Source organism: Zingiber officinale, chromosome 9A (genome assembly GCF_018446385.1).
Source record: "Zingiber officinale cultivar Zhangliang chromosome 9A, Zo_v1.1, whole genome shotgun sequence".
In the NCBI taxonomy this organism is placed as follows: Eukaryota; Viridiplantae; Streptophyta; class Magnoliopsida; order Zingiberales; family Zingiberaceae; genus Zingiber; species Zingiber officinale.
Window position 1 is genome coordinate 107,611,625 of NC_056002.1, and position 12,483 is coordinate 107,624,107.

The following is a 12,483-nucleotide window of genomic DNA, read 5'->3' on the forward strand; positions in this document are numbered from 1 at the left end:
ATTATTCGAGAAACTTGAGCATATGTCAAATATTACCATTGAGAAAAATGAATCCTTCTAGCTGGTAGCATTTCCTTCAATAATTTCTCTCATAAATTTCATCACATAAAATCCACATTGTTTCACATCAGGTTGACAAGGACCCTATGTTAACAAAAAAATTATCAACGGATAATGCACATATAACTATTTTTTAATTAATCACAAGTAGACATATATGTGTATATATAATATAGAAACCTTTGGTAAAGAAATACATGTGCGCACTATAATTTTTTCTGGATCAGTGTTCATACTATTAGTTCAAGCGAACAAACAGAAAGCACAAATGGATATACTTGAGCACATAGAAGTTGTTAGTCATCCAAGAGGGTCTTCAACATTTATGAAGTGAAACTACAAACCATGTATCAACCATATATTTGTTAAGTCAGCACAATATTTGTGTTCGGTAGGTATTTGGACAAAAACTAACAAAAGAACAATATGATTTGATGATGATGATTGCTTCTCAGTTCTCTTATCTATTGATCTTTTTTACATTATTTCTAAAAAGGTGCCCAATTTCCATTAGGGTTCTTGAATCATTAGCTTAGGATTGATAATAAATAAATAAACACTGCTTAAAGCTAATCTTTTTATGCTGTACTCACCTCCCAACTCATGATTCTTCCCTTTCTCTTGCAGCTCATAGACCAGATCCACAATTCTTTTTTGCTTGGGAGTGCTGAATACTCCAGCATGTTGCTCGAGGACATTGAGGATATTAACGATCTTGTCATTAGCCCTCTCCAGGTATATGAAATCCTTCTTCCTGACAACATTCCTAAAGTGTATTTCTTCCCTCTGCTCTCTTGAAAATCCCGTCTCCTTCTTTGCAATCTCCCTTTTAACTCTTGCTGCTCCCTCAATCAAAGTTCTCCCTGACTCCTCCGTCTTTTCCTCCTGCGCCACAGCCTCCTTGAGCTTGTCTTTTTGAGCCATGTCGGCCCAAGACATTCGGATTTGAGGGGACTCTGGGGAAGACGTCGGATCCGGGTCCAACCCAGTTGGTTGGGCATCGGGAAAGGGGGCAGCAAAGCTAGCAGAGGCATAAGACGCTTGATCCTCCGTGGAAGTGGACCCGGAGGCATCCGCGTCAGCTTCGGTAGCAAACCCTAAAGAAGAGCACCACCCCAGCGAACTAAGTCATCTAGCATTCTTCCAAAGGGAAAGGGATCAACAAATTAAGAACCGAGAAAGGAAATGCGATATTTGGGCGAAGGGAGTCGATGCAGATTCGGACAGTGGTGGAGTAGCCGTCGCAGAGGGATCGAGTGAGGAAGTGGAAGCCAATTGGTGAGGAACTCGGCTGCGATCTCCAAGTCTTTTGGATCGAACTGTTGGAGGAATAAATCGTCGTCCTCCATGAGCAGCTGTCTTCTTCGTTCAACAAGACGAACAAGTTATGAATCGACGGAGGAGTGCCACCTTTGGCGAAGGAGCAGTAGTGGAAGGTCAAAGGGCCTCGTCGAGCTCAGAAACCTAGCTCACTAGGGAGAGAGGAGAGCACATAGTAGTGGATGGCGTGAAGAGATTATATGAGGAGAGGGAAAGAAAAATGGCTTAGAGATCGAGAATGTGAAGGGGAAAATAAGGCGCCGAAAAAATTTGCGGAGAGAGGGAAAGCAAAATTGTGAGAGGGAAAATGACGGAACAAATAAAGTCAAAGACAACGGTTTTATCAAAACTGTTGTCGTAGCCCCTAAAACAGCGCTTAAAGACAACGGTTTTAGATAACCGTTGTAAAATGTGCTGTTGATTTTAAAAAAAAATTACTCAACGACAACGGTTTTCACAAACCTGTTGTCTTTTGTATTTTATGGGAGCTCAAAGACAACGATTTTTTTCTAAAACCGTTGTCTTTTACCAAATTTACAACAGTTTCATCTAAAACTATTGTCTTTGTGGTGTTGTCGTTTAACATTTTTGTTGTAGTGATCCTACATTAAGAAAAAACCGGCAATGATCTTTGGATGATACAAATAGAGTAAAGAAGTCTATATTTTTTTAGTTATATTGGCCAAATTTAAAGTTGAGAACAATTTAGATGTGATGCACATTGAAAAAATCATTTAGGATGCTTTGGTTGACACATTATTTAATATAGATGGAAAGTCAAAGGATACATTTAAAATGGTTAGACTTGCATGATATGGGGATTAGAAGTGAATTACATTTAAAGAAAGTTGGAGATAAATTTAGTAAACCATATGCAAATTTCACGCTGACATTGGAAGAAAGACGTGCATTTAATCAATTTTAAAATCTGTGAAGTTTCTTGATGGATATGCTACTAATATATCTAGATATGTGAATGTAGATGATGGAAATTTACATGGATTAAAATCACATGATTGTCATGTCTTGTTGCAAAGAATACTTCCATCTACTGTACGTAAATTCTTCCCAAAAGATATATGTGGCACACTAATTGAGTTATGTGATTTTTTTCAAAAAGATAACTGCAGGATTTTTACATATAGCGGACTTATATAAAATGGAGGAAGAAATAGTCTTCATAGTGTGTAAGATGGAAAGAATATTTCCTCTAGTATTTTTTGATATTGTGGTTCATTTGGCAGTTCGTTTACCCCGTGAAGCTATGTTAGCTAGACCTGTTTCGTCACGATGGATGTATCCCATTGAACGATATTTAGGCAGACTAAAAAAATATAATTGTAATAAAGCAATACCTGGAGGATCTATTGCAGAGGGGTATATTATAAATGAGGCATTAACTTTCAGTTTTTTATTAACGAGTCAAATTGAGACAAGATTTAGTAGGACAGAATGAAACAAAGATATTCAACCAGTAACATGAAATTTAAGTGTTTTCTCACAACAAGCAAGAGTGTTTGGCAACCAACATAATATGAAATTACCTTTGACTTTGTATAAGAAAGTATATTGGTATATTGTCAACAATTATAAAGAAGTTGACTAATATAAAAAGTAAATTTTTACATTATGTAATTTTATTGTTTATATTTCATTTTAAAATTATAACTTAAATATTTATTTATGCAGTGAATATCTACAACTTCTATCACATAAAGTTCATTCACTCGTTCGGGATACATTAGAGGACTTGGAAGTGAGCCAAAGCTAGTTAGGTCCACTTCTTTAGATGCCATCTCCTTAACCAGATCAACTAATACCGCATTACGTGAAAAACTTGAATCCACCTAAGAAGAGTTAGTAACACCAAAGTTCAATTAGCAAGCACTCAAGATGAGTTAGCATCAATGAAATCAAGACAAGATGTGTTTGAACAAATTCTTAACCGATAGACACCTGGAGCATTAGATTCCTTGATCCATGATTCATCTTCGGTTCCATTTCCTCCTCCTCGTTCTTAGACTTTGATGTTGTGGATTTTTGGATATGAACATGATGTTGCGAAGTTTATTTCTTGTAGACTTTGATGTTGTGGATTTCTAGATGTGAACTTCATGTTTTAAACTTGTTACTTGTTTGTACTTTATTTGTTGCGTTACTTGTGTACTTTATTTGTTGCGTTACTTGATGTTAGACATTGATGTTGAGTACTTGCATCTGTTTGTGAATGTTGCTACAGGTGTGAACTTATACTTGACGAACTATGAGTTGTTTGTGAGTTTATTTGTGAATTTGTTGTTAGAGTTAATATTGTATAAGTTTGTTAATATTGGTGTTAGAGTTGTGATTATTGTGAATATTGTTGTTAGAGTTGTGATGATTGTGTGGATTTGTAAATGTGTATACAGAGTATGTTGAAAATATTTTTTTTTTTTAAAAAACAAAGGTTAGCAACGAAATCCTCGAAATTTGTCACTAACATTATTAGCGACGAAATATTTGTTAGCGACGAACATTAATATGTTAGCGACAAAATATTTCATCGCTAAATATCAATTTTCTTATAGTGTAGGACTTTACTTGTCTATCATCTGATTAACCTTGATCTATTAAAACTTTTTATCTTATGTTTAACCTGCGATCAACTTTGATCTATAAGATCTTCGTGATTGCCAAATATATGGTCTTATTTGACCTGTTTAGACTTTCCATCCCATGTTTAATATCTGATTAATCTTAATTTGTCAGAATTTTATATTTATCTAACATCCGCTCTTAATCTATTTAGACTTCTTTTCTTACATACCCATAAAATCAGTTCTTTCATGACCTATCAGAACTTTCATGATCGATCAAAAAATATCTTCTAGATTACACAACTTTTGTCGTAAAAATATTGGATAAAATATTTAGAGAAGGGGACTATAAATTCACCATGATTATGACTTACTGTCAACCAAATAATGTGGATGAGTTGGCAGAATAACGTTCCGTAAAAATTAGGTCAATATTATATATATTTTTTTAATATTTGCCGATTAATGGTAGAGAACTTAAAGTGAAGTGGCATATATTTATTGGCTAGTTTTGTCCTACTCTACAAATAAATGATAAATTATTTACCTGGATTATCGACCGCACAACCACTTGGTATAATTTCGAATGCTTTAATTTTAATAAATAAAATTACCACCATCTCTTCTATAAATAGATGGGAATTGCATGATACTCTAAACAAGCAATCACTTGACTGAAGTGAGTGATATCCGTAGCTTAACCATGGCTTCCCTTGTCATGCTCTCTGCTGCTCTCCTCCTCGGCCTCTTCCTGCCTTCCTCCATGGCCAACAACGTTCTCTTTGGTGGTGACAGGCTGAACACCGGCGAATCCCTCAGAGAAAGGAACTTTAAATTCACCATGATGTCCGACGACTGCACCCTGGTGCTGAACGACAACGACCAGACCGTGTGGTCCTCCCCCACCAACGGCCTAGGCAACAACTGCTTCGCCCACTTGCAGACCAACGGCAACCTCGTCATCCGCAACGACAATGACCAGGTTGTTTGGTCGAGCAACACCGCCGGCGAGGAGGACAACTACATCCTCGTCCTGCAGAAAGACGGCAGCGTCGTCATCTTCGGCCGCTCTATATGGTCCATCCCCCCCGGTTCCAACACCGCCACTTCCAAAGGCGCCGTGATCGTCAAAAGGGGCCGCAGCGATGAATCCACGAACATTCTCTATGGAGGTCACAAGCTGCGCACCGACGAATCCCTCAAAGAAGGGGACTATACCTTCGTCATGCAGTCCGACTGCAACCTGGTGCTGTACGACGACAACAACAACCAGGTCATGTGGTCCTCCGAAACCAACAACCTAGGTAGCAGGTGCTTCGCCCGCATGCAGACCGACGGCAACTTAGTCATCTTCGAGGGTATTAACTTCAACCAAATTTGGGATAGCAAAACCCGCGGCCCGGAGGGCAAGTACATCCTCGTCCTGCAGCGCGACGGCCACGTCGTCATCTACGGCAGCCCTATATTTACGATCCCCAACGATGAACCCACGAACAGGAAGATCGCCATGACTAAAAAATAGTTGCCTTCACCACGAACGATGCATGGGTAGCTATTAAATAAAAGCGAATAAATTGAAGCGAGGCATAAATAATAATTTGCTAGCTACATGGTGACATAGCACGTAGCCTCGTTGTTCTGGTGTACGTACCTACTGTTAAGTTGGTGTGAGTCGATCACCTAAATTATCTATCTGCTCTGCCTTTTTTAGTTGAATTGCATTGAAAAAAGAAAAAAAATAATTAATTAAAGAAATCTAATAGCACACATATATAAATTGAAAAAATAAAATTAAAAGGTAGAATCTAATTAACCAATTCCAGCTTTGATAATATGAAACAATATTATTGGCTAATGTTTGAAATTTTGGAGGAGAAGGTTTTTTTATTTTAAATTTTAGAGATCATCTAGAGAATAAGTTAAAAATAGTGGATACTATCATCCTAAAGGTATATATATATATATATATATATATATATATATATATATATATATATATATATATATATATATATATATATAGTGTGTCAGTCTCTCTCGACTTCTATCTGTGTATCTGTATATACCTCGTTTTATATTTATAGGGTCGGTACTAGAGGATCGCTAAGGTAGTGAATTTATTTTTTTATTTTATTTTCTTTTAATATTTATTGTCTCTCACATAGCTTTAATATAAATATATATTTTGTCTATATTATAAATTATTTTATATAAATCAATTTTAATTTAACTCTAACATGAGAGATCATGATCTAAAATACGTGGAAGGTCTAATTTAATTTAACAAATAAATTTTCCAATGTGAGTGTAAATTGTTTTATATATATCTAACTCTTGCGAGAACAATAGTGATATAAAATACAAGGTCGAAAATTAGATTCAGGTGAGCTCTATTTCGGTTGGCTGCAATCACCTAGACATTCGGAGCAACAGAGGAGTGAGAGAAGCTGATGAAGACTGATCGAGGCACCCTCAAAGGAGATTGAATGCGCCTCCGAGGCGCGCTCGCACCTCCTCCACCTTCAGGCGGAAGGTGCCCTCCATAAGCATGGAGGGCGCCCTCCATGAGTATGGAAGGCGTCCTCGGCCAGTCAAAGTAGTCGTTCACAGTGGATAAAATTTTATCCACTGCGCCTCGCTGGAGGGGCTCTCCAAAGCCTTTTGAGGTACCCTCAAGCTGTGGATAAATTTTTTCAGGGGTTATAAAAAGACTCCTAGACCTAGGAATGTAGCAACAACTTGTGTATTTATTTGCTAACAATAGTTTACGATGCTAGTGTGTGTAAGAGGCTTTTCCGCCTTCATCAAAAGAGATTCTTAGTGAGCTTTCATCTGCCTTAGATTAACAACCATCCCGGTTGTAACCAAGTAAATTCTGAGTCTCTTTCTTTTAGTTTCGTATTGTTTATTTTTATGTTATTGTTGCTAATCTAAGTTGAAAGACGAGAAAGGTGCTGTGTTTTAGTGTTTTCATGCAACTCAACCCTCTCCAGCCGGCCTACCTGGTCCTACAAGTGATATCAGAACCTAACTGTTCCAGGAGGACTAACCGTCGAACGAAGCACATGAGATGGTCGGACCAAGCATCTACCCACCAAAGTTTGAGGGGGAGTTCGCGAGCTTGAAAAAGAGAATGGAGGTATTTTCAAAACAGACTTTGATTTATTATTAATAATGGAATTTGGTTTTGAAGTACCCAAGGGCAAGGAAAAGTTTCAATGGACGAAGATGATTTTAAAGAAGATGATTTTCAAGACATGTTTACTGATTTAAGAAATGCAGAAAAATATCAATACCATTGAGTCTCAATTAGAAGATATTAATGAAAATATGAATGCAGATGATATTAGAGGAAGTTATTACTCAATGTTTGAAGAAGCACAAAAAGAGTTGTATTACACTTGTACTAATTTTTCTATATTCAATTTTTTGGTCAAGTTAATGCATGTGAAGGTGTTAAATGGTTGGAGCAATAAATCTTTTGATATGTTACTTCAGTTATTGCAAGAGACATATCCCAAACCGAATGTGATTCCAAACTCTCAGTATGAAGCAAAGAAAATGTTAAAAGAGTTAGGATTGACATATGAGAAGATATATGCATGTAAGAATGATTGTATATTATTTTGGGATGAGCATGAGAATAAGGATACATGTTCGGTGTGTAAGGAGCCTAGATACAAATATGATGGGATGAATAAAAAAAATAATGCTCAGAAAATTCTTCAATATTTTCCTTTGAAGCCCAAACTTAAGCGGTTGTTTATTGCAAAACATGCAACAAAAGATATGAGATGACATAAAGAAAAATGGATTGAAATTGATGGTGTATTAAGGCATCCAGCATATAGTGAATCACGGAAAGAATTTGACATATCAGATGAAATATTTGCTAGTGATCCATGAAATATTCGTTTAGGGTTGGCTATAGACAGTTTTAATCCGTTTGAAAATATGTCAAATGCTTATAGTATGTGGCCTGTTATACTTGTAAATTATAATTTGCCACCATTGAAAATAATGAAGCCATCATACTTGATTATGTATCTTTTAATTCCTCGACCTAAATCACCTGGGAAAGAGAGATAGATATATACTTATGACCTTTGATCAATGAACTGATGGAGCTATGGGATGATGGGGTGGCAATATATGATGCATCGATTAAACAAGTATTTTGATTACATGCTGCTATGATGTGGATCATTTATGACTTTCCAGCATATAAAACAGTATCTAGATGGAGCATAAAGGGTTATAAAGCATGTCCAGTATGTGTAGTTGAAACTAAATCTCAAAGATTATGGAGTAAAATATGTTATACATGCCATCGTCGATTCTCAAATGTGCAACACCCATGGCGCAGAAATAAAAATTTCAATGGAAAGATTGAATAAGAAGGACCACCATGAAGATTTAGTGGTTATGAGATTTTAGCACAGTTAGATACATTACCCCAGGTGACATTCAGTAAGCATCCACTACAACAAAAAAATTAAAAGACAACGGTTTAAAACCGTTGTCGTAGGCCATTTAAAACCGTTATAATTGGCAGTGTTGTTAAATGTGCGGTAAAAGGCAACGGTTTAAAATCGTTGACTTTGACCATATTAGACAACAGTCATGCAAAGGATTTAAAGTGTTGTCTTTTTATACCAAAGACAATAGTTCTGTAATAGTATAAAATCGTTGTAATTGCCTGTTTAGCAATCATTTTGATCGCAGATATGCTTTTGACAACAAATGCACTGTTGTCTTTCTTCAAAATTTAGTTTAAAACCATTGTCTTTGTATACTTTTCACAACAGTTAAAAAATCGTTGTCTATGTTGATTAGAAAATGTATCGCGAATAGATAAAATATTTTTTTTGCACACAAACTGGTACAACATATATACATTCACAAAAACCATTTTCAACATATATACATTCAGTTGTCTTTAATACATTTCTTGTCTCAACCAAAAACTGGTACAACATATAGGTACATTCACTTAAGTTAAGTTTATAAACTTCTACAATTACTACAAGCTATCCAAACATGACCACAAGTAGTATCCAATCATGACAACCACAAAAGATGAAACCACAAAATTAAGTTTATCAGACCACAACCATGAAAATTAACTTGTCCTTTTCTGAATAGATCAAGTCAGGATGTGCAACAATCTTCACGTACTGGTCCTTTTTCTGCATACAGAATTTCATAGACTTAGCTTGCAAACCCAGCTTTCTCCCTTTTCTGAAAATAAAATATAGTTAAAGCCATAGAAAAGTAGAAACATGCATGCATAAACTGATAAACATTGCAAACTGATAATTGAAATGGATAATCTAATAAACCACTACAAACTAAAGTGATAATTGAAACATACAAGCCCCAAAAGTAGAAAACTAAATTATAAACTTCTTGCATTTTTGCATCTTTTACACAGTAGAAACCAAATTGTGAAGTACATAAATCTGGACCTTCTGAAATGTTGAAGTAAAAGAATGGCCAAATAAGCACGAGAAATGTTGCCGCTTCACATTTTCATGACTAGTCAAACAAGTGAGCACGAAAAAAGTTGATGAATATATAAACTTGACATTATATCTTAAACCATGTATTATGTGAAAGCAGCTAGAATAGCTAACAGCAGCAACAGAAAGAAGGAATCATAGAGGAAGTCATGTACCTTATGTCTCAACATTACAACAGCAACACTCTAGTAAGATCTCAAAGCTTAAGGATGTGCAATTTACATAAAAATCACAAAGCAGTATACGAAACTAGTTTCAACATTATTTCTATAAAAAAGCAAGAACAAACTAATCCATTAAACCATCTAAATTGTTAATCACTTTATGCATTCTAGAATAAGAATAATAATAAAATAGAGATGTTCTACCTAGATGTCCTACACACTAAAGTTTTAAAAATCATGATGTTTCCAGAGGCATATCTGTTAGGATCAGATTATGTAATTTGCATTATATGCAAATACTTTCCGAATAGATCAAGTCATTGTATGACTTTACATACCTAGTCATAAATATAGTCTTGTATGCATTCTGCTCACTCAGAACACACTTCATCAATTTCTTCTTTGGAGTACTGTGTTTTGATGAACCGTGAACAAAGACATAGATTAGATTACTAAAAAACAATCAAAAGATTATAAGTGCAAAATGATAAACACAAATATTTGAGAAGATTGAGAATTGAATGTCAAATATTACTATTGATCGAAGTGAATCTCTCTCGATAGTTTCCACTATTAGTTAAAGCCCTAGAGCCAATCATTTGATGATTGTTGTATGGACTCATTGTATCATATTCTTATATATAAAGGCATTTGGATTTGGTTATTATGCTTACTTGTATTGGTGCCAAATAAACTAAGTATAATAGCGTCCTTGAGTAGAAGGTTTTTACCTATATCAATCGATTGGTTGAATCGATAGTGAGATGATATAGGGAAGACTACTTTTAATCATTCCTAGTCGAGTATTAACATTCAGGGACAATGTTAATGCAATAAGACTAGCGTGTAGGTAAACTCGATGACTTGATCTCACAAGTCATGGATATAGAGATATCAAGTTGACACATGGGTATGCATTGGAGAATGTATACTGAATGACCCGCCATGAGAAAGTATCATGGATCGTTATATGAGTGTCATATACTTTCTCATGTGGCTATTAGTATGACTACTAGTCCTTGGACCTGAAGTCACCATGGATCCCTATATAAGGAGTTACGTACTTTGGCTTCGTCAAACGTCACCCGTAACTGGTGGACTATAAAGGCGATTACTGGATATGTAACGAATTATGTAGAGGGATGTGAGTGATATAGATGGGATCTATTCCTCTTATATGACGGGAGCGACATCGATATTCTTGATAGAGTGAGGCCATGAAGTGCATGGCCATGCCCAAATGAGTCAATATGAGATATTGAGCTCATTTGATTGAGTGAGTCTACTTGGAGTTCAAGATTTAGATTGATTAGAGGATGACACGGTCTATGCCTCACATTGATCAATCTAGATGTCTAGGATAGAAGAACAATGTCATATACTGTGAGGAGTCACAATTAGTAGTCACAAGGTGATGTTCGATCTCAACATTCTTATAACTTGGATAGTAATGATGTGTTGCTAGATACCGCTCATTACTTATGCTTCTAAATGTGTTAGGAGCCTTGTCAACGTTATAAGAACCTATAGGGTCACAAACAAAGGACAATTAGATGGAGATTAGGTTCATATGATGAACCAAGAGGGTTAGATTCATGTGATGAATCAAATTGGATTAAGAGTAATTCTAATTGAACTAATTGAGTTGGACTCAATTTGATTCATGTGTTCAATAAGTCTAATTTAGATTATGACTCATTGAATCAATTTAATTAAATGAATTAGATTCATTATATTAAATTGGCTTAAATCAAATGGTTAGATTAGATCAACCAAGGGAGAGAAGTGGTCATGCTAGACTTGACTTAAGTAGGAAGATGAAGAGTCAAGTTTTGACTTGACTTTGACTTGACCCATGTCACATCATCAAGGCTTCTTCATTTGGTCAAGTTTGACTTGACCAAATGCCACCTCATGGGAGTTACAAGCCATAATGTGGCCGACCACTTAAGGATGAAAATTGATTTTTCGTTCAAGTGAATTCATTCCATCTTCTTCCTCAAGCTCTTCTCTTCTGTCCCTCTCCTCCCTTGGCCGAACCACTTAAGGTGCTAGCACACCTTTGTTTGGTCTTCTCCACCTAGTTTTTTCATGTGGATACGCATAGAGGATCGTACACTTGACGATCTCGAGATCCGGCGAACCTTTGGACGAGCGGGATTGCGAAGGGCATCGCATCAAGGGTAAAATCTCTCAACCATGTAGCTCTAGTGTAGATCTAGAGGTAAGAAACTCGTACTCGAAATTTTACGAAGCTATTTTACTTCGTACGGATCCGGTGGCTTGGGGTTCGGGGTTTCCGCAACGCAAAAAGGCGGTTTTTGCTGCCCGAAAAATCCAACAGTGGTATCAGAGCCACGTTCAAAGTCTTGTATGAGTTTAATTTGTATTTTTATGAAAAATATAAGTTCTGTAATATTCTATGAATTTCCTATTTTTATAGTTTTTATGGGTATTTTTCTTGTAGAAGCGAAGCACAAGTGTTTAGACACTTGTAGGCTTCGGCTACCGAGAAGATTTTTCCGAAACGGCAAGGTTTCGCCCCAAATATTTTTGGGACAGCGGGCTAAGGTGCTGTAGGATCACTAAGGAACACTCGCGATGGTTATATCGTGGGTAGGGGCGCTGCCCCTGACCCCGCAAGGGGCTTCGTTCCGCGATTGCGCCCGAAAACCCGCTAAACGGGAACGCCGGGAATTTTACTCATAAAAATTGTAGTAAAAATTACAGAAAATTATGGAAAATACATAATTTAGAATTATGTATTATTTTATTTTAGTCATGGCCCAAAAGTCCCAAATTAGATTTGAAAATTGTGTTGTAATTCATATTACGGCCTGC

General features: G+C 36.2%; 2 protein-coding genes across 2 annotated transcripts in view; both read left to right on the forward strand.

Annotated features, from left to right (window-relative positions):
- The window catches only part of LOC122018605 (mannose-specific lectin-like), a 38,532-nt gene extending 32,949 nt beyond the window's left edge, over positions 1 to 5,583 (forward strand). The window contains exon 2 of the mRNA XM_042575969.1: positions 5,512 to 5,583. The gene's annotated coding sequence lies outside the window, so the exon portion shown is untranslated. The remainder of the gene's footprint in view (positions 1 to 5,511) is intronic.
- Positions 4,660 to 5,478, forward strand: LOC122019445 (mannose-specific lectin-like). The gene has a single exon (XM_042576908.1). It carries the CDS (start codon positions 4,660 to 4,662, stop codon positions 5,476 to 5,478), a length of 819 nt encoding a protein of 272 aa, XP_042432842.1.
- Positions 5,584 to 12,483: the final 6,900 nt, after the last annotated feature.

Bases quoted from the DNA above. Each gene is read 5' to 3' on its own strand.
- LOC122019445 (XM_042576908.1), top strand. From the start codon at position 4,660: ATGGCTTCCCTTGTCATGCTCTCTGCTGCTCTCCTCCTCGGCCTCTTC.